At 40.4% G+C, this 27,986-nt stretch overlaps 1 protein-coding gene across 3 annotated transcripts in view; it reads right to left on the reverse strand.

The window, feature by feature from the left end:
- FHOD3 (formin homology 2 domain containing 3) overlaps positions 1-27,986 on the reverse strand; it is a gene marked incomplete at its 3' end in the record, with an annotated part of 418,667 nt that overhangs the window by 155,799 nt on the left and 234,882 nt on the right. For all 3 annotated transcript variants that reach the window (XM_081996647.1, XM_081996646.1, XM_081996645.1), the window contains exon 6: positions 14,093-14,187. In XM_081996647.1, the coding sequence (XP_081852773.1) occupies positions 14,093-14,187 (95 nt within the window). The remainder of the gene's footprint in view (positions 1-14,092; positions 14,188-27,986) is intronic.

The raw sequence follows: 27,986 nt of genomic DNA on the forward strand, positions 1-27,986 counted from the left end.
GTTCTTTGAGAGCAGTACAGACAGAAAGAAGGGGAGAGGAGAAGAAAAAAAACCCAAGCCTTTGTTTTTCCTGAAGTAACCACAACAGATTACTTCCACTTTCTTCTGAAGTCAAGACTAACTGCAGGCAAAATCAGTAAATACAGTGATGCCCTAATGAGGGGCAGCAGTTCACAAAAGCCATAAAATAAACTGCAGAACATGATCCTTTGTATCCCGGAAAGCTCAACTGAAGTGCACTGCGGTAAGTGTGCAATGTCTGATGGGAAAGGTTCCTATGGATTTAGCCAAAAGCAAATGTAATTGAGATTTGACCCTTTCAACTCAGTAGAGTACTATTTTTGAAGAGGTGAGTTTATTGAGAGTACTAAAATCACTGAACTTGTACTTTTGGTGTTATTTCTCCTGCTTTTGGAAAATGTTTCTGGTTAGGTTCTCACAGCACTTGACAAGTAACATGTACTTAAACATCTAAATAGTTCCATAAAAGAGATGGAGAAGCATCACGGAGCAACTATGTGAAGGGCATGAAAGATACTACCCAGTGACCATGAAAATACCAGGGAAAAAAAAATCCTTTTAATTTTCCAAGGTACTGCCTAGGCACATATCCTTTCATAATAGTAAAATGTCTCAAGATATCTGAAAGAATATTTTAGGTGTCCCCACATGATTTAGTTGTATAGTTCTTGGCTCTGAATAATAACAACAACAACAACAGTTTTCCCAATTCTACAGAGCGAGTTAAAGAATCTTGATAGCCAGTCCCCTGCTCTAACATTGAAAATAAGATCTCAGAATGTGGAAGGGACTGGATTTCAGTCTTGCTGCCACAGATCTGCCTACTGCCTCCAAGCAGTAAAGCAGATCTGCCTGCATGCATAATGCCAAACTAAAAATCTCTGCCAGCTGAAAGTCCTACAACTCCCTCCCATTACTGAGTCATGTTGTTTCTAACCCATACAGCCACAGCACAATTCATAGGTGGACCGGTGCTGTGCTAGTTCAGCATAACCAGCTACAACCTGTGCTCTGAAATCTCTTTAGCCGAAACCTGAATATTTCCTTCGTGCTCCTAGACAGCCTCCCACAAGTGGACATTGCCAGAGCCTTTCATACCCACCTGTTCAGGATGGTAGAGCAAAGGCTAAAAGGCAATTTAAGGTACAGAGAGGAGCAAGATTAATCAAGCAACAAAGTAAAGGCCATGAAATCTGCTACAGTTTCACAAATAAACACTTAGCATTTGCAGCCCAAAAGCAAGCTGGCAGTCTGGTACCCCTAGAAAAGCAAATGTGTACAACAACTACTTTTAAAAATGGAGGCAGCCAGCAGCTGCAGTTTAACTATCTTCTAACACATCTGCCCCAGCCATGGGGGGTTGGACCAGGCTGCGCTCTTCGAGATCCATGCTCCGGCAGCGCTCCTCGGCGATTCCCCCCGGCACCTTGGGCTAATGTGGGCAAGAATATAAACGGCAAGACAATTAATGCTGTCACCCGATTAAGCTAAGGGCATTAAAAAATACACGAGCACAACTCCAGAGTACAAAAAGCCCCCCAAAAACTGACAATGTGTTTCATTAGATATGCAGAAAGATTAATCAGCTGCACCAGGCTACAAATAGCTAATACTGAAGGGTAGCAGCTGCATGAGGGAAGGACAGCCCACCTCAGCCTGTATCGGTGACCTGTGCTAGGTGTTAAGTGGAACAGCTGTTTTAAAGAACACAGTCCTGCTCAACATCATATTCCTGCAGCAGCGTTTGCTCGTCTCGTCCTCAGCCTGTTTATTCATACCCATCTGTGTCTGCTAGATGGTGCTGTGGGATGGCTTTTCTTCAGGCAGAAAACGCAGCTTGCCTTCCCCCCGCCATTGATTTTAATTTCCTTCTACATGAGAACAGCTGCAGTGTTTTCTGCATCTTGGTCATAAAAGATGTGTCCTGTCTGGTCTCCTTTCTCATTCTTCACTTGCTGCAGGCATGTGGTGGCCACCACCGACGATGATGTTTCTCCAGAGCAGCCAGAGAAAACGCGTGTGTGTCAGCATTCATCCGCATGCGTCCATAGTGACGCAGGAAAGCAGGAACCTCGGATGGAGGCAGGAGGTATTAATATCTGTTCTAAAGATTTCCAAATTTCCATTTTCCTTTGGATCTGAAGATAGACATTTAAGCAAACTATTTTTATTGACAGAGCAGGATTTAGAATTAAATCAGACACACAAATTAATAACATGGTTTCAAAGGAAAGGTTAAGTCTGAAACCTCCTGAAGCTCCAAAGAGCAAAATATCTCCCTTTTTCCCCTCTCAAACCGCAACTCACTTCCATGAGGAAAGGTAACCTACTGCAAAAACTTCAGAAGGTAACCTTCTGAAAGGGGAGGTAATGGGAAGGATGCTTTTTAGGCTTCATTTTTGTTCTGGAACTAAAGAATTACTGAAATGGCAGGATGCTATCAGTGCTTTAACATTCATAGTATCATAACTGGCGCAGACTGGGATAGAAGTATTCAGACCTGTCAAAACATGTTGTGCTAATGACCTGCAGGTAAAGGCAGCTGGGTGATGTCCATCTGTTCCATATAACTTCGTGTCAGTTTAGCCAAAGCTGGCGAATAATCCCAACCCACCCTTCTGAGCAAAGGGAAGAAAACAAAACAACCCCCTAGATGAGTAATTGCGGTACTACTACATCAGGCGATGACGTCAGGAATGGCCCAACGCCTTGGGACACACTCTGAGCACTTGCTGTTACTATACAAAACCCACCCTAGTAAATGGCAAGGCTATCCTCTTTGACATACGCTGCAATTTCTGCTTAGTGAATTGACATTTTCTGTCTGATGCTCTGCCCTGAATGCAGAGCTTCCAACTATCATGAAACGGAACTTCATGCTGCATCCCCACACCAGAAGGGGATGACAAAGAATCAAGAAGGGACATCATGCAGTGATGCATGATGATGCACAGTGACAAAAGTTGAGGTATATCATGATTCTAAGCAAGTTTGGCACAAATTTCACTGTAGGATCCACAGCTAGTACAGATGCCTGTCTGAACAAATCATCAGGCAGTGCAGATCTGGAAGTAAACCTATCTTCAGGTGGTCTGTCATGTCTTTCCCCCCACAGCCACACAGCATCCTTACTACAGGGGACTCTACAGTTCCCCGGTGTGGCCCAACAGACATCAAACACGAGGACAGCATGTACACCGGGAAGGTAGATGCAATGAGGAAGAAAAAAAGCAGCAGTGACCCGAGTGTAGAGCACTGCACACCATGGAGGGTGGTAGTGACACAGAGGAGAAAAAAAAAACACATGAAGAAGTGGAATTCTGCTCTCTCTATTAAAAGGAAAACAGGGTTAACAGAAACTCAACCCATACGGGACTAATCGTTTAGAGGCAATCCCATACATTAATACCTGGAGTCTCTTGTCCCATTTTACTCTTCATGTTTACACTCTGCAAGAAAAGCTGCCATATGCAAAGCTCGACGGGGGACGTATTCAAACTGGGGGTTAACGAGGAGTTGCATTTCCCTCCAAAATTGTAACAACAATGTGCTTAGACAACCACACACTGAAATCTGAAGTGCAGTGGAGAAAAAATGGCTTCTGAAGAGGATGCTTTAATTTTATTACTAGGCTAAAGAAGGAAACATCTACACACTGCTGGAAACGAAAAAGACAAAGCACACATTTGCTACAGTTCTGTGCCCTTTAATAAGAAGAGGAAATTAAAAAATGAAAAGGACCAATCTATAAAAATTCCACGCTGGCTGAGGTATTAACAGTATTTTTTATATTGAACACCACATTCTTGTTTTTCATTAATGTGGTCTTCAAAAAGGAAAACAGTAGAGAGATCGAGGGGAGCAAACCAGGAAGCATCTGACCTCCTTGTTCGATTGCTGTGATCAAAGAGGATCAGAATATGGAAAGAGAGAACACAGCACGTCCAGATGAGACTCATTTCAGTGTATCATGGGAGCCAGCTACAGAACCTGCTGGTATGCTGGAAATTACTCTGAAAAAACTTTATATGGTATAAAATACTATTAGAGGACTGTGGAGGAAAAAAAAGAAAACATATCAGAGCGCCTTTCTTTTGATCTTGATCTTATGAAAAATAATCAAAGTCCATACACTTTACCAGACACCTTCCTTCCTAAGGACTAGTCCTGTAACTGAAGAGACCAACATAAAATCTATGAGGTAATCACAGTGAGTCCTAGGGCAATAACCGGGTGAGGTAACTTCAGGGACCTGAGCTGGCTGAAACTCAGAGGTTCCCTGGGGCGCACTACATGCTGAATATAAAGCCATGGTGTATGTTTTGGTGGTTTCCATTTTTGATACAGCATATTTTTTGCTGTTATCTAAGTACCTTCAGCCAGTAGCTGTTCCTTTAAAGAATGACTATATCTGAATAAAAGAATGACAAGCATTTTTGAGAGATGCCAGAAGGATAGATATGGTAACAATTAGTATTAGGCTCAATTTTTACCTACGTATCTGTCTCCAACACATATAATCTGTCCCTCCACTCCCTCGTGTTCTTCCCCCAGGGCTCTAAAGTACAAACATCAATTTTCCAGATGAGGGACTGGGGCACAAAGGGATTTGGAAACTGGTTCAAGAATGTGCCTGAAAGCTGGATTCAGCCTGGGTCTCCCAATGTATGGACTCTCTCCCCAGCTGGGCCAATTCTTCCAGGCTAAGCTATGAGCAAAACACTGGTATATTAACTGCTGCGTTGGCTGAACTGTCTCGGATCTGGTTTACATGACGCTGCGAAAAATGTTGGATACCTCCTTCTTTCCTGCAGGCAGGATTCCACTACCGCACTACATATATGGCAACTGGGACAGAGACTAACTTAAGAAGAAAATTAAGAAGTATTTAAGAAGAAAAATAAAGGCAATGATGTATTGACTAATTCAGTTTCTGTCTCAAGCAGTTTCCAAAATGACAGGACATTCAGAAAAAAAATTGAGAGGGAAGATTAAGCAGCAAAGCTCTGCAGAAAAAGATGGATCCTATATGCCTCACAGCAGACACAGAGTACACAGTGGATACAAGTCATACTTTTAGAGGAGTACAAGATCCTTGCACAGCCAAAAATTTGAATGGACTTTGTGTGGAATTTCTGGTGTTATTTTCTCACAAACTGTACTTGCTTTTCTGCAAAATCCTGTAAAAAGGATCCACAGCAACAGTGCAGTTCTTCTCAAAAATCTTTAATAATTAAATAATCATCAAAATAGAGGTGAGAGGAAGAAGCAACTTGATAACAAAGTCTGAGTCTCCTAAAGTTTACTATAAACAGTGAGAAAAACTAAGCAATTAAGAAAAGCACCCTACCCACATCCTATAAATTAATTAAACTATGCTTGCCACAGAACGACTATCAGAGGGTATTCTCATAAATATGTAAGGTAAGCCTACAGCTCTGTTAATATAAGGAAAGACTACCTACATTCTTCACATCTGAGGGAGTAAGTAAAAATTAACCATAACGTCCTTTAACAGTTATAAAATCCCAGAACATTAATACACACTGCAGAATGCAAAAGGTTGACCACCTCCTGTCTTCCTACAAAATTGCAGGAGTCATCTCAGCACACACACCTGTGCTTTCTGCTAGCAGAACAACCAAAAGCTCCTTCTAAAACTCAGGACACTTAATTAAGTCTCAGGAGATCTGGATGTCAGGTTTGTTTCTTATACTGGTCTCACTATGTGTGGGGAAGAGGAACAATCTAATAATTTGGCAATAAATATAGGTGAGGTACCGGTTCTCAGCACTTTCTGGAAACGTACACACTCACTTTGGTCTGTTTTCTTGTCTTTCATACTGATCCGTCTTGTGTACCACATGTGACACAGACACAGGTCCCACTCCCCACGATTCAAGGCCTCATGGCATGAAATTACATCTTCCGATCATAGCTGGAGAGAGCGATGGGCCCTTGCCCAGGGGCCTGCTGAAATGAGGCATGTGAGGGGATACAAGGACACAGCACAAAGCATATTTGCTACTGACAGCAGCTTAGGACTTTGACTTTTGATATCCATTTACTGATGAGTGTAAGAGTATAAACCAGAGTCAGTCACATCTGATAGATCAGCACAATAGCTAGTTTAATGTACAGCCATGTTGGACAATGCACAAGGTCATTTCAGCCTGAAAATTACTTCCAAATTCTTCTTCCAATGTCAGAAGCTGTTGGGTTTGGCAGCACAAAGTAGTATTCTTGGAGAACAGGGCTCAGGGGAGAGAGGAAGGATTGCCAAGTGGCTTCCCATCAGGATGCTGACACTTAGGCCACATGAAGGTGCCTGCATGAAGAGGAACCTACCTGTGCGGCCCGCAGACTATTCTGTGACAATGCTAAAAACATCATATTACTGGACACCAACATGACTGAATGGACCAGACCAAAGGGAAATTATGACGATTAAAAAAAGCACAGGGAAATTCAGAGGAAGTACTTAATTGTGAAACATTACCTGAACTTTTCTCATACACTTATTTCAACTAATAAATAGAATAAAAAAAAAAAAAAACCCTGTATCACTTCACCTTCGCTAAAGGTCCAAGCTGACAAATTTGATTTCGGTGGCATTTCAACAACTGATTTCACACCAGAATAGCTTTCCCTGCTCTTCATCAAAACTGCCAGTAGCCCACAGGCCCTTCGCCAAGCACCACAGCCACTGCCAGAAAAGGTACATCCCTGTACCACCGAAGAGCAACAGAGATAAGAAAAAAGGCAACTGTGCAAACTGAAGCATTATGCATCCGAGTTCATGAAACAGTCCTTCCAGAAAAGGTTCAGACATAACTGCTTATTTTAATTTTAAAACACAGTATATCTCCTTAAAATGCAGCTTACTAAACTCCTGACTTAGGACTAATGATATTTCTACCCTGCAAAATGTAACTTAGCTACCCCAAAAGGTTTGGCATAATGACAGCAATGTGTTTCATATTGGCCAAGTTGATTTCTCTGTTTAGATATGCATAAAAATCTCAGGTGTGTACTATAAGCTTGGATTATAACCAGCTGGTTTTTATCCTTGGAGCAAGTCTTTCATATTTCTTCACTCTTTTCCACCCAACAACTTACGGTTAAAAATTCCCTATTTTTCTTGTTCAAGCAATTGATCTTATAGTCAAAGACCTCTCACACTGGCAACTTCAAGCATGCTGGAGAAAGTAGGCTCTGTTTCCTTTAGTCTCATCCCTCAACACAAACTTTTCAACTGCACCTTCTCCTTGCACAGGAATGCTGGACGTAATGCTTCCAGTGACTAGAAAACACTAGTAGCTAACAGAAAATACTAACAGCTAGGGCCTGAGGCACAATAATTTGCTCACAATTGTGAATGGTAATGGATCTGTGACACTGAACTACCGTAATGAGAGAGACCAGTGTAATTCTAAATGCTAGCACTGATTTTTAGGTTGTTTTTTGTTTTCCCCCCTACTTAATTCTAGTATAACACATGCTTTTTTCTTTCTTCATGCCTTTCCTTTACAAAAAGAAATTTGTACGTCTGCATAGATGCACGGTATTTTCTGGAAATACTTGGCCTTATTTCACTCATCACTAACAGGACATTTTCTCACACAGATTTGAACAGGTGAGACTGAGTGAAAAGCTGGGCCTGAACATTTGCCACATCACTGGCAGTTAATCATTACATTTTCCACTTCAAATGAGTTCATATCAGATCTCTGATATGATGTGGGTGAACCGTGTGTTTTCTAGTATCGCCTTAATCTACAAGAGTTCATTTTGAACAGAGAAAAATGGATATTCAGCCCGTCAAAATACTCAGAAGTGAATGCAACAGATGGAGCTACAGGCATAGTTATTGCTGCAGGACTGGACTACTGCAAACTCACATGTTTGATGGAACAACTTTGAAACCCACCTACAAATATGGTTGGTAAAGAAGAGCAGCACTTGTAGCAGTTTGTCTTCCAAGTTGGACAGACCAAAGTGAGCGCATAACTTCATCTGCACTGGCTGGCGTAATCTATTCCAAGTTTATTGCAACATCCTGATCCTTATCTTCAAAGCACTAATTAAGTACAATTCAGAATAAACTCCATTCATGCAACAGTGCCGTTACAGATTTTGAATGAGAAATGGAGGGAAGCTCTCCGGTGACCTGGGTGGGTGTTGGCTCAAGCCCTTGAGAGACAGGAAGAAGAAAAGTTGCTATAAATCCAGGATTTTGTTTCTCCCTCACACAACCATTTTCATAACAACAGTTCAATGGCCAAATCCATAGCGGATTAAATTTAAGAGCCAGCTGCTAAGCTGACGTGAATGTTCAGAGTTTCACTGAACTCAAAGCAGTTGTACCTGTTCACCGCAACTCAAGGCCTTGAGTTCAGGGCAGCCCATGGGTGAGACTGCACTGATTTTAGGGCTCAGGGGAGATCTCAGCTTTGCTCTCAGTCCTTCCAGGAAGCAAGGGTGCCTCAGAACTTGAAAGACTTGAAAGACACCTAACTCACATTTCTACTTGGGCTAGACCTGAAAACAGAACCAAATCACAGGCTTATCAGAGTTGTGGCTGGAGGTAAGAGAGACGATGTAATCTATATAGCTTGAGCATTAGCTGTATGTGGGGTCTCATTTGTCAGAGGCTGCAAGAGAGTTTGTTAATCACGAAGGCGGCAGATTGGGAAGAAGACAACATGTGAAATTAATCGCATTAGGTCCCCAAGCTGTGCAATTTTTTCTGGATGCTTAATTCTTTTAGCTGGCCAGCTTTTCTAGATCACCTTACAAACACGTTAAGAATAAAGCGCAGGACAATTCTACAGCACAACCTCCTGCTCATGAAGATCAGACATATTCCTACATATATTCACTTTCATCAACCAGGCAAAGTTAACTCAGAATAAGCCATTCATACACACAATGATTTTCAAAATGTACCATCATAAAAATTAATGAGATGCAAATACATCATCTTTCCATGATCCTCAACAAGCAAGTATACCATTCAGTTTTGGTGGTGACTTAAATCAACACGCTTTGGGCCTTAGCACTACTAATGCTACTATTTTAGTCCTATCCATATATGTTAAGCCCTTCATATTTGTGACTTTCTCCATGACTACAAACCAGATTTTGCTATATGTTTGTAGACCCGCTTTAACATCCATTTGCGTAAGATTTGGCAAGAAATTTCCTAAGGAATAGAAAAGCACAAATTCAAGTTAGAAGGTATCCTCCGCTTTCCTTATGACTTCAGCTGAGCATAGGCATAAATGACTTGTGAAAGAGAGACTGATTTAATCAAGTTCTTAAACTGAGTATTTACCTCTACATACATTAAATGATTCACTCGTAAAAACAAATTTACTTTTGTGACTAAGAATATTATTTCTCTCAAAACTCTCATGAAATTATTTACCAACCATATGCATGTTTTAACATGTCACTGGCATCACGCAGGAAAAGTAGCCCTACTGGACTTTCCTTTTGAAATCAACAAATTCACCCACTGCGACTACGTTCTGTTTGAACATTGTGGGTTTTTTCCTTTTGCTTTGAAATAGGTTTTTTTCTTCTTTTGGATTGAATTACATTTAAAACATTTGAAAAGTCATTACTTCCCTATCAAGGGAAGCAAAAGATTCACACAAGGCACAGGGAACAACTTGCTAGTTAAAATTTGTATTTAACCTTGCAATATAGGACCCAGACAGAAGCAAAGTGGAAAAAAAAAAAATTAAAACAAGATGTGAGATAGGAATCTTTAATCAGCCTCGTTGTATCAGCCTGGGCCTAGCATTCCACCTCGTCTTCTGAGGTTACCCAGCACCACTTTGAAAATGGATTACTTTCCACCGAAAACAATGCCAAAAAGGGGCTTTAGCTCCCCTGGGGGAAATTAGAACAGCCTGGATCATCAAATGGGAAAAAATAATCATCAGTAGAAGTCAGAACTGAAAGAAACGCTGAAACCAGACTCAGGTTTTGGACCACTTAACGCCTTAGATGTGCATTTGAAGATCGAGGTGAAGTGGCAAAAGCCTGTGGGTTTGTGATGCAAAGGAACGCATGCTTCTCCAGTGGACGATATAAACACCTGGTTTTTTTCCAATATGTTTGGTTCAGAAATGTACTTTTTGTAAACACTTGGTAGCTAGTCCTGGAGAGGGTAAGGCACTGAAACAGTATTGCACGCTTTCTATTACCAGATCAGAGGGAATACGAATACATAGGAAAGTTTTTATATATATATATATATATATATATATATATATATATATATATAAAAAACTCGTATATGCTAACAGATGAAAAATACATTATAAGGACTTAATATGGCTTAGTGCATGTTTTTAACCCGGTGTCCCTTGCTCTGGGTAAGAGAAAATTCCAACAGCCCTTGCCATCACCATCAAACTGAGATTCTACCTGCAGGTGATGCACCACAGAGCTCCACGGGGCTCTGCGGTGCAGCTGCTGGCATGAACAAATGCCTCAGGCCCCTTTACAGCCAGGCTAAATCTAACTTGCAATCTGATGCAAAAACTTAATTCCAACTTCATCACCAGCAACAAGTAGCTGGCAAAAACACCAAGGAAGTGCTAAAATATCATTTCCCAGAGGTTGTGATGTTGAATCAAGGTTTGTGTTACGGCATGTGGTCAGTAAAGGTAACATCCTTGATAGGTTAGTTCATCCACTTAAAAAAAAAAGAGTAAAAACTAAGGAGCAATTCTGAAAACACTGTTAACTAACATTCATTGACTCCTAGTTTTGTCTTTTAAAAGGCAAACCATCTTGCCTGAATACTTCATGCTACAAATGAATGTTAAAAGAAAATTTTGTTGACATAGGTATTTCCTATTTACGTAACTTCTAACTCATGTAAGACGGTCAGAGCCTTGGCTCTGCTCTAGCCCTCTTTTGCACTCATGCAGCAGTACACTGCTGACCTCAGTTATGTATTGAAGTTCCCTTGAAGCCAATAACATGTAACCATACACCTATAATTAAGTACGTACTTGAGGGCTTTGTTAAACAGGGAAAGACTGATGAATTGCTGCCTATGAATCTAATGATGAAATAGTAGTAATGCACATTAAAATTGGGATTATGCTGTGAAAGTTTTATGCCAGGGTTGTGTTAGCCATTGATGATCGGAAAGAGGTCTACAGCCAGTCTGTGACAGGTCACTAGCACACATTGGCGTGGTCACACATGGTTAAATGTGTCTTGCAAAGGACTGACAGTGTCCCTAAGAGTCTGGGATGTGCCAAAAATGCTCTTCTCTTTAAAGAACATGGCAGAAGAAGGGTACCGCTAACCTGAAATTTCCAGTCTAATGCCATTATAATACAATCTGAAACAAGAGACTCTTTCTGCCCACTAACAAATGAGTCATCTAAGATTAACTTCCTTCCCACTTTTCGGTTCCTCACCCTGACACCACTAGTGCCTTTTACCTAGCTTAAGTGCAGCAGCAATAGTGCAGTCATGCTGCTGGAATGTTAACCACCTTCTCAGTAACTTTATTCAGAGCAAATTTAGACCACAGCGCTAAAATTATCAGCAACTTCTGATAATCCGTCTATATAAGTATCTATTGATGCTTGGAGGGCTCAAACTGCAGCAGAACCAGCAATAGTAAGGAATATAATGACAACAATCTAGACAGTCTTTTAGCAAATTGCTTATAGTCCTTCTTTGTAACTAATTTCAAATTTTATTTCCTGCCCTTCCCCTATCCCCACAGGGAAGTATCACTGGGTGTCAAAATTACAGCTGTTGCAGTGCGGAGCGCGACAGACCCGAAGGCACTCTGCTGCACACGTGTGCTGCGGCGGCAAGCACATGCAATAATACACTGCTCCGAGGGAAGCAAGGGTGACAGAGCCAGCAGCCCTACGCAAACAGAGCAGAGCAAGTAATAGTAAAGGGTCAAAACTGTTACAGAATTTGACACCAAAAAAAAAAAAAAAAAAAAAAATCAGTGGAAAAGATTCAACCACCTCCACTGCTGAGTATATTAAACCTGGTCAGAGCTTTTGAGAAGGCAGGAAACCATGTGTCGCAGCTGTGGCAGCTGAATGACTGTATTCCTCCTGCATCCTATTAGAGGGATTTGTCCCAAGACTTAAGTGGCAATTTTACTATTCCTTTTTTGTTCAGCAGTGTTAACGTATTTTTCGCCACCTTTGCTACGGAAAAGACAGCAGCATATTAGGGCTGCAAATTAGACCGTAGGTGCGTTGCAAATTCCAGGGGTTCATTTTTCACAGAAAGTCAAAACCACCTTTAAGTGCAGAGAGCAGCTGTCCCACCACACTCTGACAGTAAGCCTGCCATACCTTTGGTTAACTTCTGGCACACAGACAGGGACTTAGATCTCTTCCAAGACAGTCAAAGAATAATGAAAAAGCAACTTTGATGCTACCTGAAACCAAACTATTCAAAGCACAATGCCTACATTCCTCAGCTGCAGGCACTGAGCCAGGACATGGAGATAATCATTCAGGCTGGCCATGGGGGAGGGAGAAGGGAGCTTAAGGACCTGAGAGCTGAAGTACTCTGGTCAAGAAAAACCAGGCAGAATTTAATCTGCAAGGTAGCAATAGAATCATGTGTCTCCCCCATCCCACTCCCATTAGGTGCATTAGAGAATTAAAGTAATCATGGACATGGTAATATTTTTTTTCCTTTTTTGCTTGTCTTTCTTATCTGTTGCATAGAAAATGAGGATCCATACCAAGCAAACCACTTCTCTCTCCTCTGGCATCAGTTTCCCAACCGTGACTAACACTCCCTGTTTCAAGAGGTAAAACTGCCCAATGCAATGCCCAGCCACTAGTGGAACATTTCATGCCGGGGAAAAGTTTCTCCTCATCTTCTCCCAATCATGAACCATGCCCTGCAAGCCTGAGATTTGATAACCATAATTATCTTACTTTTACATAGCTACCAATATAGATATGTGAACTCAAGATAAAACAGTTCTTTCAATACCGCAGCATCTGTTCTTTGACTTATTAATCTGCTGCAGAAATGAGGTTCGCACGTAGTAGAAAAAATTCTGTAGTGGTTAAAAAAGGCCCTTGGGACACTGTGCTCTTTTTCTCTTTGTGTTATGAAAGCTATCAGAGGAACAGGGGAAGAGCAGCACCATCTTGATGTCACTACAGTATCCAACAATAACTTTCTGCAACTCAGCCGCTTGAGGAAAAGTTCCTGGAAATTTCTTAGTAATTCTAACTATGAATTCAATGCCACCAATTATGGCAACTCTTGAGTTGTTAACAACAGCTAACATATCCTGTTCCAGCTATTTTGTCATACAGATCTATCCCAAGTAGGTCTATATGGCAAGAACAGCAGCAGTCCCTTGCAGGTCTTAATGAACTTCCTGACGCTAGAGAGCCAACAGACTGGAGAATGGTGTATTTGTGGCTTCAATTACACTTCCAATAAAGATGTCCTTAAAAGCAGGTCATGCACTTCACTGGAGGAGACCAACCCAAGGCATATACTCTGGCCTCCAGCTTTTGCCTCCTCCTCTGTAGGGACCAACAAAGAATCCTCTGAAGGCAGGTACCAGACTTTATCTTCTAGGGCTCTTCAAGCACTAGAAGGAAGTCACTCTGAATTGTCTTCCCCAGTGCTCAGCGAAATTAAGAAGTGCAGAATGGTGAAACTCTAGAACATAGCATGGAAAGGTGAAACAAAACACCCCAAAAAGTTGTTCCAAAGAATGTCTTGGGAACTGCAGCTGCAAGACTAACAAATCTTCTGCATGGTCAACTGCAATGGCAGCACAGACAGTAACGAGGACATCTTTAGTACCTTTGCTTTTAAAAGCAGAGTAGGTGCCAACAGCGCAAAAGAGTCTAAAAACAGTAGAAAAAGAAATAACAGTTCAGTGTGCCCTGATTTCCATGCAGTGTCATATACTCATTTAGAACCTAACATGCAGTCTGTTTATAGCCTAAATGCATACGTAATACAAATAAAATGCTTTTAAAGAACACCAAAAACATGAAAATGAGAATTTTGGACAGTGTCTTACCTTTGATCCAATAAGTGTGTACAGCCATTGGATGGTTTCATTATGATTTATTACGCCATTCATGCCATCAACATAGAGCATAATCTGGCCCAAAGCTATTGCAAAGAAAAGAGATAAAATATAATCAGACCCTGTGAATATTTTTTATAATCCTAAGCATTGCTGGCAAGTTTGTATAAGCAGGGTTTTCCAGAGACGTGGGGAGCTCAACTAATGAAAGATACATTGGGCAAGATTGTGCTGGATGAAATCCTGGGCAACTGCAGCAACTTTACTGACTTCATCTGGATGATATAAGTGTGAATTTCACCCAGGGACAAGCACAGGCACTTGTTCCTTCCTAGAAGATGCCACATTTTATTGCCCTAAATTCTGCAAACAGTATTCTACACACTGCTTACTGTTGCAACAGTTCCATCATCTACAAGGCTTTGCATCTTGCAAGCCAAGACTTTTACTATTTCTTTGAGCATCATATAACGTTTGGAATGAGTATATAAGTTGACTGTTTCAGTGAATTCCAATAATACGAAATTAAAGCAGGGCAATTAACACCAATAAGGACAGCAAATATTCACCATTGCACAGTGCTCTCTTGCAAATGAGTTTTGCATTTTAATGAGAAAATGCAACAAAGCAGGGTTAACAAAGAAGCATCTTCATTTATTCTAAAGCATTTAGAACAACATTTCAAAACATGTTAATAAAATATTTCATAATAGCAATTCCACAGTTTGCAATCCTGATAATATGAGATTTTATAGAGACAACAGATATTAAATCTTTTCTGACTGATAAGGACAGGCATTTTTTGAAAGGATTAGGAAAAGTGGATTAGCAAAATTCATCTATCATCTTCAAAAGTTTCCACTGTTAGATCTTCTGCTTTATAGCAGGAGATCAAAGCACAGTGGGATGAAAAAGAAATCACTGATGTAACACCTTTCAGCACAGCCTGTTGGCATAACAACTCAATTATCTAACGCACAACCTGACAAGCCCTTAGCAGACCACTTTATGGGGGAATAAAAGGAAAAAAATCCACAGGGTGAGGAAAACTACGATGTTATTAATCTTCCGAAAACATTCCAAACTTCTGCTAAGTTTTGCACAGGTTGTGCATAGTGCAGCAATGTTTTCCTTGAGGGCAAATTTTCAGAGACATGAATGTTAAACAAGCACTTAAGGACCCCTATAGCTAAACCTCTAACTTTAATTTTTACATGAAGTCTCCTTTTTCCTCTGTTCTAGTCAGTCTATTTACAGTTAAAAAAGCCAAGGTACTAATTTTAGGTATTTATATTCCTTATTTAATCTGTTACACCAAGCTGGAAGCAAAGTCACGCTATGCGGTCAATGAAGATGGAGAAAAAGCAAGCAAGAGGGCTATGGCAAGGAGATCACTCGCGCCTCGGGCAGGCTGTGCTGCTGTTCAGGTATGCCCATCTCTCTTCTGCTCCTCCTCTCCGGGAAGCAATCATTCACCACCCTCTGGAAACACGTGTCTCCGGTGAATAACATTAGGTGGGAGGGACACAGGCCCAAGTGTTAAGGTAAAATAAAAGACGTAAGCCAGTCAGTGAAAAGAGATAAGAATGGTACTGGCTGAATAAATGGCTGCTTTGTAACATTTTCTTGCAGGTAGCGGAAAGAGGAGAACATTGCTATCCCAGCAGTAATCAAAGTTCTTAATTCTTGTTTTTACTTCCTTTCAATGCTAAAAAGATTTGGCCCTTAATCAGGATGAGATCCAGCCATGATAAGGTCAGCAAACTCTTTTCTTCTTTGCAAATTCTTTGGTTGGGGGTAAAAGGACTTAATTTGAATTTGAAACAAATGTGAAACAAATTTTACTCTTGGCGCATGCTTTCCAAATTAATATAGAAATCAAAGACAGCAAGAAGTCTGCTTTTAAAAGGAAAACATGCACACAATACAAAATTACTCCACTGCTTATACTTAAGACCAGTTAGACTGGATGCGTAAGTGAGATCTGGGATGCATTACTCTTCAGCCTCTTAGTCGTGACTCTTCGTAACAACAATAGGTTAAGGCAAATTAGTAGACCTTAGAAAGAAGCCACAAAAAAATTTTAGGGATTCCCGACAATTTTCATCTGCTACCACTAATCTTGCCCACCTAAACCCTCCCACCACCTTTCTTTTGTCATTATCAATGCTATCCCAAGTATATGATACTATCAGTATCTTTCCAGCAATAGAATGGGTCTTTTGGATATAGGTGAAAAATTAGTAACACATGAAAAAAACACTACTTGCTGTCACTTGAACAAGCAGCCAGTAAGTTTCACAGGACAAAGACTTAGAACTCCATGAAATGGCCAAGAAGACAGACAGGTTTGTTATGGAGTCATGCTATCCACATAAAAGTCATTACTCCAGGAATTATCTGCCACATATCAAGTTATCAGCTGCTGATAGACCTTGGCATGGGAACTTCATTTTGCTATTTCCTGTCTTCAGGGGTCAGAAAAATGAAAGCAAGACATAATAGGCAGGGTTGAGGAGAAATCAGCTTTTGCTATGAGGAAGAGTAAGTTAAGGAGAATCTGTATATACTTTGTACAAAGCTTATGCCTTATAAATTCTTAGGAAAAGAATTAGCTTTTCAGCTAACGAGAAGAGTTTAAAAAAGGAGAATGCTGGGGTTTATACCACAAAGAAGAAAAGGTAGTTTTCTTCTTTTGATAAGAAAGAAAATATTCATGCATTTGTGGCCAGGAATAAGATTTTTTTTTTTTTTTTTCTAGATGACATTACAGGTAACCTTTGACAGGAGTAAAGAAATAGGAATAGGTGTATAAACAGTGGATTTTGCAGTGAAGCTAAGAGCAACCATACCAATAGTAACAGCACGGTTAAGAAGAAAAGAAGAAAAGAAAAACACCTATCAATGACACAACACAATGGCAAAATAGATGAGGCCACAAAAATGCTAGTGCAGGAGCAGACTGGTAGGCTGGAGGCTCTTGGGCTCTCCCGGGGCTTGGGTCTGGCTGAGTAGGACACACCAGTTTTACACTAGAAGGAGACAGACTGGCCACAGAGCACTGCACCGTTTTTATATTCTTTGCAGCTTTTCTACCCAACTGATAGCCTACCTCCCGGCCCACGATCATAGTCTGCTGAAATGGCTGCAGCTTTAGTGCAAACTCCCCGCGCCCACCGCCTTGCACGTGTGTGTCTGCACACACACGTACCCACCAGGAGCACGCAGGTCCTCACCAAGAAAGGGCATACTCATTTGCAAGGCAATCTGAGGTTGTTCAGAAGGCCAATCTAGTCCAAAATCGTTTAAGTTCCCATTTGTACGTGCCTTCAACCAAACTCCTTTTTTTTCACTGAAAAACGAGGAGGCTATTTAATCCATTTAATCCCATCTCTCGGCTAACTGGAATTCTTTTTGGAAGTATATCAACAACCTACTTGTATTAGGAAAGCTTGCTATTGTGCAACAGGGGGCTGGGAGAGGGAGGTTTAAATATGGAGCAGACTTAATTTGGAATTTCTTTGTTCCCACTACCCTTGTCAAACCCTTAATCTTATGTGAAAGTAGTGTGTGACTTTATCCATAGCTATTTTCAAGTGGAAAATTGCTGGATGTCTTAGGAAAGGCTTAGGCTAGAAAAGGACAGACCAGCCAGAAACTTCATAGATTTCTGTGAAATAAGAGGTTTAAGAAAGCCTCTAAAAACTTGCCAGTATTGGCACTGATACTCTCCTGAGATCTTTCCTATATAAAGTTAACAGGACCAAAGGGGAAAAACTCTAGCACAAAACATCATTAGGATGCACATGACTTTAAGCCTATTTTTCATACCCATAGCGTCAAAAGTTTCAAAGCTGTTTCTCACAAACCCGCCTCTCTAGTTTGCTCTATCTGCTTCAGATTCTACCACAAGACTAACTTAGAGAAACCAGCAGCACTGAACGAGCAGAAACACTATTTTCTTACAGTTTCCTGTGAGTCAAAACCCCGCTCATCATATGAAAACTTACGGCAGGGATGCATTTTCTGATTGCATTTATTTCCATCAGAATAAGCAAACATACGCGGTGAAGTGCGCCAAAGCCAGACCCCGTCACAGCAGGCTTTAGCTCCTGAGGAAGGTTCTGGCCCAAGTTCATCAGGCACTTCTTAACAAGCAGCTGCGGTGCACGTGACGTACTATGTACAACAACAGGCAAGAGTGAGCGACATACAGAACTGTGATCAAAGTGATGGGGAAGAACCAGCTGCTAAAAGTCATCTTTCTCATTGCTAGTTAAAATCTTATCATCATCATTTAATGAGAAATTAAGGGTCTGTGTGATTGCCTTCGTTCCATTTGGAAACAAATTACTAGCTTACGTATGCTATCCTGGGCACCAAAAAGGCATATGCCACGAAAGTGAACATCCCGATAAAGAACAAAATTCCAGTATCTATCTAGTGAGGGATCCCAGGAGGGAGATAATATAGTTCTCCGTTATTCTATTACAAAGCACTAGAGGATTATTTTAAGGAAAAAAAAAAAAAAAAACCCACCAACCTACTTCAAAATTCCTTTCTCCGTGTTTCCTCACTAGAGAGAAGCAAGAGCTCAGCTACCAAGTGGAACAGCCCTCATTTTGAACACAAAATCTCCCCCTCAGTTCATCCCTCACACTCTGGATGTTGAGAGCTTCTACTTTTGCTTGTAGCACATTCCCACAGAGGATGCTTGCACACGCACCCCTGAGGAAGAACTTATCGTCTCCATAATATCCACGGATATTGCATAGTGTTTTTCCTGATGAGAAGTCATTATTAAATACAACTTTCATACATTCAGCTACTTGAAAATTAACAAAATCACAGCAGAGCTCCTTGCTTCTAAGAGGTGACATCAGATAAAATAGATGACCCGGCCTCTCCACTGCTTCTGAAAATGATCTTACAACTCAGCACTGTGCCAAACCTTATGACTCACACTAATTACACAGGGCTAGAACCAGCTACAATTTTTAGGGGTTTTTCCCCCCACTTCACTCCCTACTGTTACTGTTGGTATGGTTGCTCTCAGCTTCACTGCAAAATCTGCTGTTTATACACCTATTCCCATTTCTTTACTCCTGTCAAAGGTATCTGTAATGTCATCTAGAAAGACAAAAACAATCTTATCCCTGGCCACAAATGCATACATATTTTCTTTCTTATCAAAGTTTCTTTAAATACTAACTCTTTGCTTAATCCTTTTTTTATCCCATGTTCATTTGTTCTTTCCATTATCACACACATCATGGCTGAAACATGCTAAGAAACTCATTTTCAGAACTCCCATATTAACCATGTACTGAACTTGTATTAACCAAGAACTAAACTTTCTCACAAAAAAACACATCACAGAATTAAAGTTAGAAGCTGAAACTGCAAAGACGGTAAATATATTGCATTGCTAATGTAAATCTGAAGTTTTTATTCTAGCTGACACTATTTAAAAGCTAGCTTTTAGTCTCATGCAGTATTTTAGTAGCTCAAAGGTATATGGAAACTTCTGCATGCTAGTTTCAAACCTAAAGTATTATTCAAAGTTCAGATTTATGCAGAAACAAAGGGTTTACAGATTAAACTTAATCCTCCTTTTTTTTCCCCATCTACTTTCATGGCAAAATATACAAAGATACCATAAAACTCATCTATTTTTAATACTGAAAATGAGTAACAAAAGTGATAACCACAATTTTTCCCTGGATTACAGGCTCAAGGGAAGCTGCCATCCAAAGGTCACCCCTGGGCAAAGCCAAACCAACCAGGAGGCCTGGACGCACCACTCTCCTGTGCAATCAATAGGGCTTTCTGCAGCACGCTCGGGCCCTGCAATGTACATTGCTGGCTGTGGTTATAACCGAGCAGGTACAAAAGCAACATGCTGGAACTTGCCCTTAAAAGCACATCTCATTTAAAAATCAAGGTCAAGCTCACCAAGAAACGAAAATCATAGAATATCTCGAGTTGGAAAGGACTCAGAACGAACGTTGAGTCAACCCTTTCTTTACTTGCAGCTAAAAACGTGCCTTTGCTATTATTTTAATTCAAAAGAGACAGCACATATGTATTTTGACACTTGTTATTTTAATCAGCCTGTTAAAACTCCACATATAACAGTATATCGTTAAATGGCACAGCCTAGCAATAGTTTCCACTGTTCACAAAAGCCCACAGGAAATACTGGAGGAGATTCGTAACTCTGACATTCCTGGCACAATGGAGAGTCCTTCAGATCTGTGTTGTTATTATTATTATTCCATTCTACCTAACTGCCCATCTTTAACAATAACCTTAGTTTTGGTGAACCCCAGGGGCTGCTAGCAAAGAAACGCTCTTCCATTGCTGATTCCTACATGAAAACAAAGCGGAAGAGGCTGCCAGCTCGGCACTCGGAGCAGAAGCTTCAGTCAACCAAGACTCTGGGAAAACGTGGCAAAGTTTTGAAGCCTCGATGACTTTTACAGTCATTTGTGCTGCAGGTACTCAGATGTCATTCCCAAAGAACACAGACAAACATTTTTGGTCCTCAGAAACCGATTGCTGATAACACCTTGGCAATAAAGCAGGCCTAGGGACCACTGAGCATTAACAAGCCTAATTTTTCACTTTGAAAGCAGTTTGTGACTGGTTTGGGGGGGGTGGGGGCATGGCACATTCTCCCCTTTCTTCTCTTTTTTTAGGGGAAGGTACCTGCACAGTCGGTGCCTCTGTAACTCTCTGTTCTGAGGCTCCTTAACTAGAAGGGCCCTAGCTACCCTTTCAGCCTCCCCCCCCCCGCCCCAAAAGCCTAATTCCCCACGGTTCTGAGTCCCCAAGGTTCGAGCGAAGAGAAACGCAGCCCGTCCCCAAGAGATGGCCGACATGCGGCGGCCTAGGACCACAGAGAGATTTCCTACACAGGAATTTTCTCCTCTTCACGTTCTCTCCGCCGCCCTTTTCCTCTGGTGTTTCTCTGTTTTAAAAAAAGCAGGCAGTAAAGTCAAAGGGCATAAGGCAGCTTTAATCGGCTCAAGTGTTTCAGCAAAAGCTGCTCCTTTACAGATGCCACGCCACGCCTGGGGCAGCGCGTAGCCCCGCCAAAGCCAAAGCAGCGCATCAGAACCGCTCCGCTTGCGATACTGCTTTTGTGGTATTTCTGACAATTTACTTGAGGGCAAAGAAAGACTAGACTCTCACTTGACTCTGTCAGCAGTTAACCTGCTGAATACTTCTTTATATGAACTGAAATCTGGCTTACGTATATGCATTACATAAAAGCTTTACACAATTAGTCATTATTGTTTTAATCATTATTTTATGTTGCAGCCCTCGTATTTTAAATGCACTATACTCCAGCATGCTTTACAAGATTAGTAACACTTGCACACGTACAATAAGCTGGGTAAAGCTTATATAGCAAAGAGTAAAAACATGTCTTCATTAAAAAGAAATATGTAATTAAAATGCCTTATTAATAAATGAGCAAGTCTGTTCCAGCATTAGACCACTATTTTGCATGCTGACTAAAAGCATGAAAATATGAAAAAAAGGAAAGAAAAAAAAGGAAAAAATAATTAAGGAAGAAAGAAAGATGGGAGAAGGGAAAAAGAGAAAAGAAAATAAAAGGTTAACTAAATGATTTTAAAACTGTTCATCTTCAATGCTTCATGAAGCGAAACTCCTGTGGAAAAAAAGAATGTGTGGGAGCCCTGAATTAAGATGACATTTTATAATATATGCATATATAGAGCTGATTTAAGGCAGCTGCTTCTCAACTGAAACAATATAGGCTGTAATACTGAATAACATTCTTCCAACATGTGTATGAAGTTACATATTTTTCTTAAGGAATTAGATTTCTAGAATTTTAAAGGACTTTCTGAAGGGAGTTCCACATTGATCCACAAAACTTCCTTTCTTAAGGAGCAGGACATGATGGAAGACCAACAGAGAGATTTTCTTGTGAGGTGAGGTATTCTGCAAAAGCATCGTGCCAGTGCAGGACACTAGCCACGGAAATACTAAACAATTAACTCCAGTGGGCTTACACCCAACTCCCAGCTATGACTTCTTGCACCGAGTACTGGTGCTGCAGAAAAAGAGAAGTAGTTTGGTTTTAGGGCAGAAATTAAGATCTGTTTTTAAGGATTAGGTGTGTCTTCTCATCTCCAATAAAATAGTTCACACATCAATTCAGAGAAGACTCACCTTTAAATGTATTTTAAACTTTTTATAATGGATTTATCATGCTTCCATGATAAATGGCAGGCATCCATTTAGGCACCCAAGCGCTTTACAACAGCCGTAAAACCGAATCAGAGGTTGGATGGCACCTCTGGAGACTGCCTAGTCCAACCCCTTGCTCAAACAAGGGAAATCCAGAGCAGGTTGTTTAGGTCTCTGTCCAGTTGGGTGTTCAATATATCTCCAGGGTGTAAAGTGCACAACCTCTCTGGACAACCTGTGCCAGTGCTCAGTCACCCTCACATTTTTTAGTTTGGTTTTTAAGTTTAAATCAAATTTCCTGTATTTCAGCTAGTGTCATGTCTTGCCTCTTCTGCTTTCACTATGAACCACTGAAGTCTGGTTCTGTCTTCTTTACTCCCTTCAATCATATACTTCGTCCCTCCCATAATATTGAAGTCCCTCCCAATGAATTGAATTAAACTGAATTTAAATTGAAGATTAATCCATAGTCAAGAAATGATAGCTACACTGAGCTAGAAGCCAGAAAAGAAAATTTACCTTAAATTTAGGATTAAACTAGGGAAACTCAGTGACACTCCCAAGTTAAGAAGCGATACCTTAGCCCGTCTATTTGGGAGTTGATTGAGTAATTTAGTCTGGCAGTGTGCTAGATGTGATGGATTTCGAGGCCTTTCCCTCTTCATTAATCATCAGGGAGGTAAGCCTTCTGTCTGTGTAAACAATACTAATCCTGACTTTGAAGGTACAAAGAGGGAAACACAAACCAACCTTTGCAGAATGGAAAAGACAATTTCTGTAGCTCCCTTTCTTGAACTCCTCAGACATCTATTTACCCTGCACAAAGAAAGGTCTTACAGGTGCTAGCTGTCTTTTATCAATCATTATCAATTACATATAGCACATCAGTTTGGAATTCCAGCATATCTTTTACATGCCAAAAAGCTAAGCCTTGAGAATGAACTCAGTATTCGGAGTGGGAAACACCAGAGTCAGAGATGAGTTCAGAAGAAAATGTAATCGAGATTCAGTCTTAGCAAAACCAGCTTATTTTGACTGTCAGACTCTGTGTGCCTTTGCACCTGGGGCAGCGAAAACTCTGAGGAGATACATGAAACAATTTTTTTTTTTCTATTGTATGCCAATAGGATCTTTGTTGACGGCAGTCAGGCACTTTTGTGGTGATTATGAAAAAAAGGACACTGCCTTTGGGGTTCCTGCCCTATGTGGTAAGTAAAGAGAATCAAGGGGTAACACAGCTGGGCTGTTTAACAAACGGACTAACACTTGAGCAGAAAAAGGACATACGGCAGGATAAAAGCGGTCACATACCAAGCACTTTTAGTCATCAGCAGTATTTCTTGTTAGTATAACAGTAAAACTTCCAGGATGAAACCTGGCTGTTTTGAAGTGAACAAATGACAGATTGTCACTGACTGCTTTATTTTTCTTTCTTTTTTCCTTGCAGAACAAAAGCCACATTTCCCAATATTTACATTTTTTCCTAAACAAAAAAGAAGATTCCTGGGAACCAAAAAGAAGAAACACAAGAATCCCCAGCATTATTGTATAACAACAGGAATAAAATAAAAAAAGATAAATTCCTGTGCCAGTTGAAACTTCAAGCATTGCTCTACCCTGTACATTTAGCATAGTCTTTGTAAAGCAGAAACATTGATTGATGAACTTTTGTTGTCAGGTAGTAACGTGTTGTTGCTATCGTGAGTGCTAGTATTTCCTAAGACTGCAGTTACTTGTTTTTTAAGCTCAACTTCATTCTCCAAGATGCTATGCTGGGCAACGTGGGCCCAGTTTAGCATCCTGAAATAACAGCATTGCAATTGGTAAGGCAGCTAAATACGTTCAAACTAGACTTCAGTAAAGAAGGCTTGCAGAACGTCAAAACAATTTCAGTGTGCAGATAAAGTTACTTCTGCTACTCAAAAGCCAAAAGACTGTCCCCAAAATTCATATACTGTGGCATATGCTCAGTAAGCATGGACTTCTAAACATAATACTATATTCCTGAAGAACAGAAAAGCAACAAAAGAGAGATGAACAACAGTCACTGAAAACAGTAATCCTACCACTGGTGTTTCACATCACTTCCCATGGAGGGTTTTGTAGGAAGCAAAGTGTGCTGCCAAAAGTGACACCTTTGGCTTCCAATAGCCAAGTAGCCATCCAATTTTCAGTAAAATTCACACAGTTTATTCTAGCTGGTAGTGTAAGGTGTGCCTGGGGAATACCATGGGAGAGCTACACTGAGAACAAAAAATACAAGTAAATTTCTCCAGCTATAATATCTTTCTATATCAAGCTGGTTTTTAATTCTCGCATAGTTTCTTTAACTGGCAACATATTCCAAACGGTGTTCCCTCTTCTCCCAAAATAAACGACCGCATGTGAAAAACTTTCGCAATAGAAGAAACGTTATACTAAGAAGCACTACAAAACACCTTAAGTAGCTATCACTTCTAGCATTTCTCAACATCTGTTGCTAAAGTGACAACAGCCACAGGATTTTAGACAAGTCCGACAGTTCCTGTGAAAGCATGCATTGGCTTTCTTCATCTCAACAGACAGAAATGCAACAAGTGAACAGACAGCACAGAAGTATTGAGATAATTCTGGGACACATGAGTACTGTTTGAAATGTTAGTGACAAAAAGGTAAAGGAGCTTCGCTTTTTAATTTTTTTATTCAATATAAACTTAAGATTTCTTGAGTTGTCATCTTGAAACCAACTGATTTAAAGGGCACTGCAGAGGAGCACAGAAAGTCAAGTTTTTTCTGTCTACCTATATTCCAAACAATTCAATATCACTGATTTCCTCCCCAGCTCAGGAAGGACTGACTCAAGAGCAGAAATTGGTAGGATAAATAAGAATTCATTATGCTTTAATTTCAGCAACTAAATTAAAGTTGTTCTTAAGCGAACCAGGAGAAGGAAGTGTGCCTGTTTAAAGCAAAGACAAAACTGGAAGTAAGGCCTGCTCGCCATAGTGTGCTTGGCTGCAAAAGATTCAAACCAAACAGCCTGAAAAGAAAAGCTGATTGCATCAAGATCTCTGTGTCTTTGTCTATTCAGGGACACAACCCAACACGAGTGATTTTAAGGAAAACATGCATCTGTCACTGAGCCATCTTAAAAAACAACAACGAGTATATCCTTCTAATTTTCTTCATTGTAATTACGCCATGACAGATGCTGAAATTCCTGATATACTTTTCAGATATTTATTGCTCTTCAGCATGCTCAGCCTGTCTCTAAAGTTTCGGATAGACTCCACCCTGCAGTAATGTGTGTGCCATTAAAGAATTCCCTTTCATGTCCTGAATTTATGCTTGTTAGGGAAAATTAATGAAAGACTCTATTCTTTAAGTACTGACTAAATAAAGCCAAAGTCAGCAGTAGAAAGCAAACTGATACAACACTTCATTAAATGTGTTTTTTATTCTTTTTGTTTCAAGTATGTCTGCTTCTATGTGAAATTTAGGGTTATACAGTCTTCTTTCAAATCTCACAGTAAAGAATGTGCTCAAGTCACAAGTTCACATCGCCTCTTAGAAATGGACTTCCCATGAGAAAAAGGTGCAGGGAAGAGACATCATTGCAAATCCCTGTAAGTACAGAGCTCACACTCTTCCAAAATATTGATTGAAAATGCTGGTTTGTGTCTCTGCTCATTCATGTCAGATAATGAGCAAAGATTCCTTCCAAATTAACTGTAATTCTCTTCTAATCCCTCTATTCTTTTTTTTCCCCCCTTCTACATGGTGACAGTGAGAACTCTGCTGAATACTGAATCCCACCTTATTACAGCAATTCTTACAGAGAAACATAACAATATCATCTTCATCAGTGTCATGCTCAGACTTTTCTCCTCTCTGATTGAATTTACATAGGTGAATAGCTAAGCAGAATGCACACCGATCCCATTTTTTCCCCCTTCTCAAAATTCTCAGGCAAAGATACATTTACAAAAATTTATTAAATCCTCATTTCCAATCAACAGAAAGACAGTTTACAGAATCTCTGCTTTTCACTTTATTTCCTTACCATATAAAAAAGTGAAGAAAATAGATTTGGAACAATTGAAAAATATTTGGGAGTGTAAGTTTCATTTGACCAAAAAATGTGAGGTCTGTCATGGGTAACTAGTTGTCACCTGTGTGACGGCAGGGAGAGACAAAGATGTACTGGTTGAACGTGAGGATGAAGGTAGTGGATTTATTGAAGTTTGATGGTCTACATTTCTTATTTACCAGTAACTATGTAAACGAGAAACGCAGTTGAACAATCACATTTTATTTCCAAAAACATCCTTGGGTGATTTTATTCCATTTTGTCGACATTATTACAATTCAGCGACCACTGCGTCACTGGCAATCCTTGGTATAAATGCAAGCGTGTTTCTATGACCGTACCCATTAGCAGCACTTAAGCAGGACCGGGATGCCTGGATAACAGTAACACTGAAGATGAGGGTGCAGAGGCCATTTGGAGACTGGGGAATTTAACAGCTCCTTGTGTTAGACAGTTCAGAGCAAGGTTGCCAAGGTCTGCTCTGTGAGCAATAACCTTGAGCTCTGCATGGAAGCAGCTAAATTACTTCCAGACCCAAACCAGTCCCGTAAGCATCATGGACACTTCTGCGCAACACTCCTTCGGTAAGTGATGTGGACTGAACCCAAACCACCTGTGCATAACCACTGTGGAAGAATATGCATCTATGCCGTAGTTAGTCCATGATCAAGACAAATCCACCATGGGTAATTAACCGTTTCTGGGTACTTAGAAAAAAAGTTAAAAGAACACTAGGCATACAAAACTCAAGCACTTGAAATTTAAGAAATTACAGAATTAAAGATTCCTGTAGAAAACTTCATTCAGCCTACTTTGTGCACACACTTTACTATGTCAAAATCAATTTCAAGAAACATTACTTCAGAGCTTTGGAGTGCTACCTCATTCAAAGCAAGTGCTGGAAAATACTGTCTAAAAAGCACTTTCTCAGTGTGTGGTCCTAGGAATTTTTTAGTGCTAACCTCCTGTGAAGACAGAATATTTCATTTCCTGCAGGGCTTTCTGTGACGTTCATCAATATGCTGAGTGCTTCACAGGTCTGAATAAATTTTCTGCATAGCACACCAATGAGGTAAAAAACCAATTCTGTTCCATTCTGCAGAGAAGTCGAAGCTTCCACTAGCTGTGGACGTCACATCTTGAGACAACTGACAACCTGATCTTTGAGAATACCTTTTGACAGAATAGTACTTCGAGTATCTGCAGAAGAGTTTCAACCGAGTTTAGGTGCAGCTCTGTGCAGTATGGTAGCCCCCCAGAAAACAACGAACTCACGTGAACAAGGAACATCATGGTACTTTCTTAGAAGTTGAATTGAAATTACTTGCCTAGCAACTGCATTACATACTAATACTATGGCAGAGGTTCCATTAAAGTCCCTCTCCCCCCATGTCAGGAATCTTAAAATGAGTAACACCACCATCTGTTTTTTCCCCCTGAACATTGAGAACTGGCAGCCTTATTTCCTGTCTCTGTAAAACCTGGGTTTACAAACATTACGTTCCTTTACCTTTTTTTGGTTTTGAGCTGCTATGCTTGTTTCACTTTAAAAAAAAAAAGGGGGGGGGGGTGTTAAAAAAAATCCCACAT

The sequence above is a fragment of the Phaethon aethereus genome (genome assembly GCF_964289735.1).
Source record: "Phaethon aethereus genome assembly, chromosome: 2".
NCBI lineage: Eukaryota > Metazoa > Chordata > Aves > Phaethontiformes > Phaethontidae > Phaethon > Phaethon aethereus.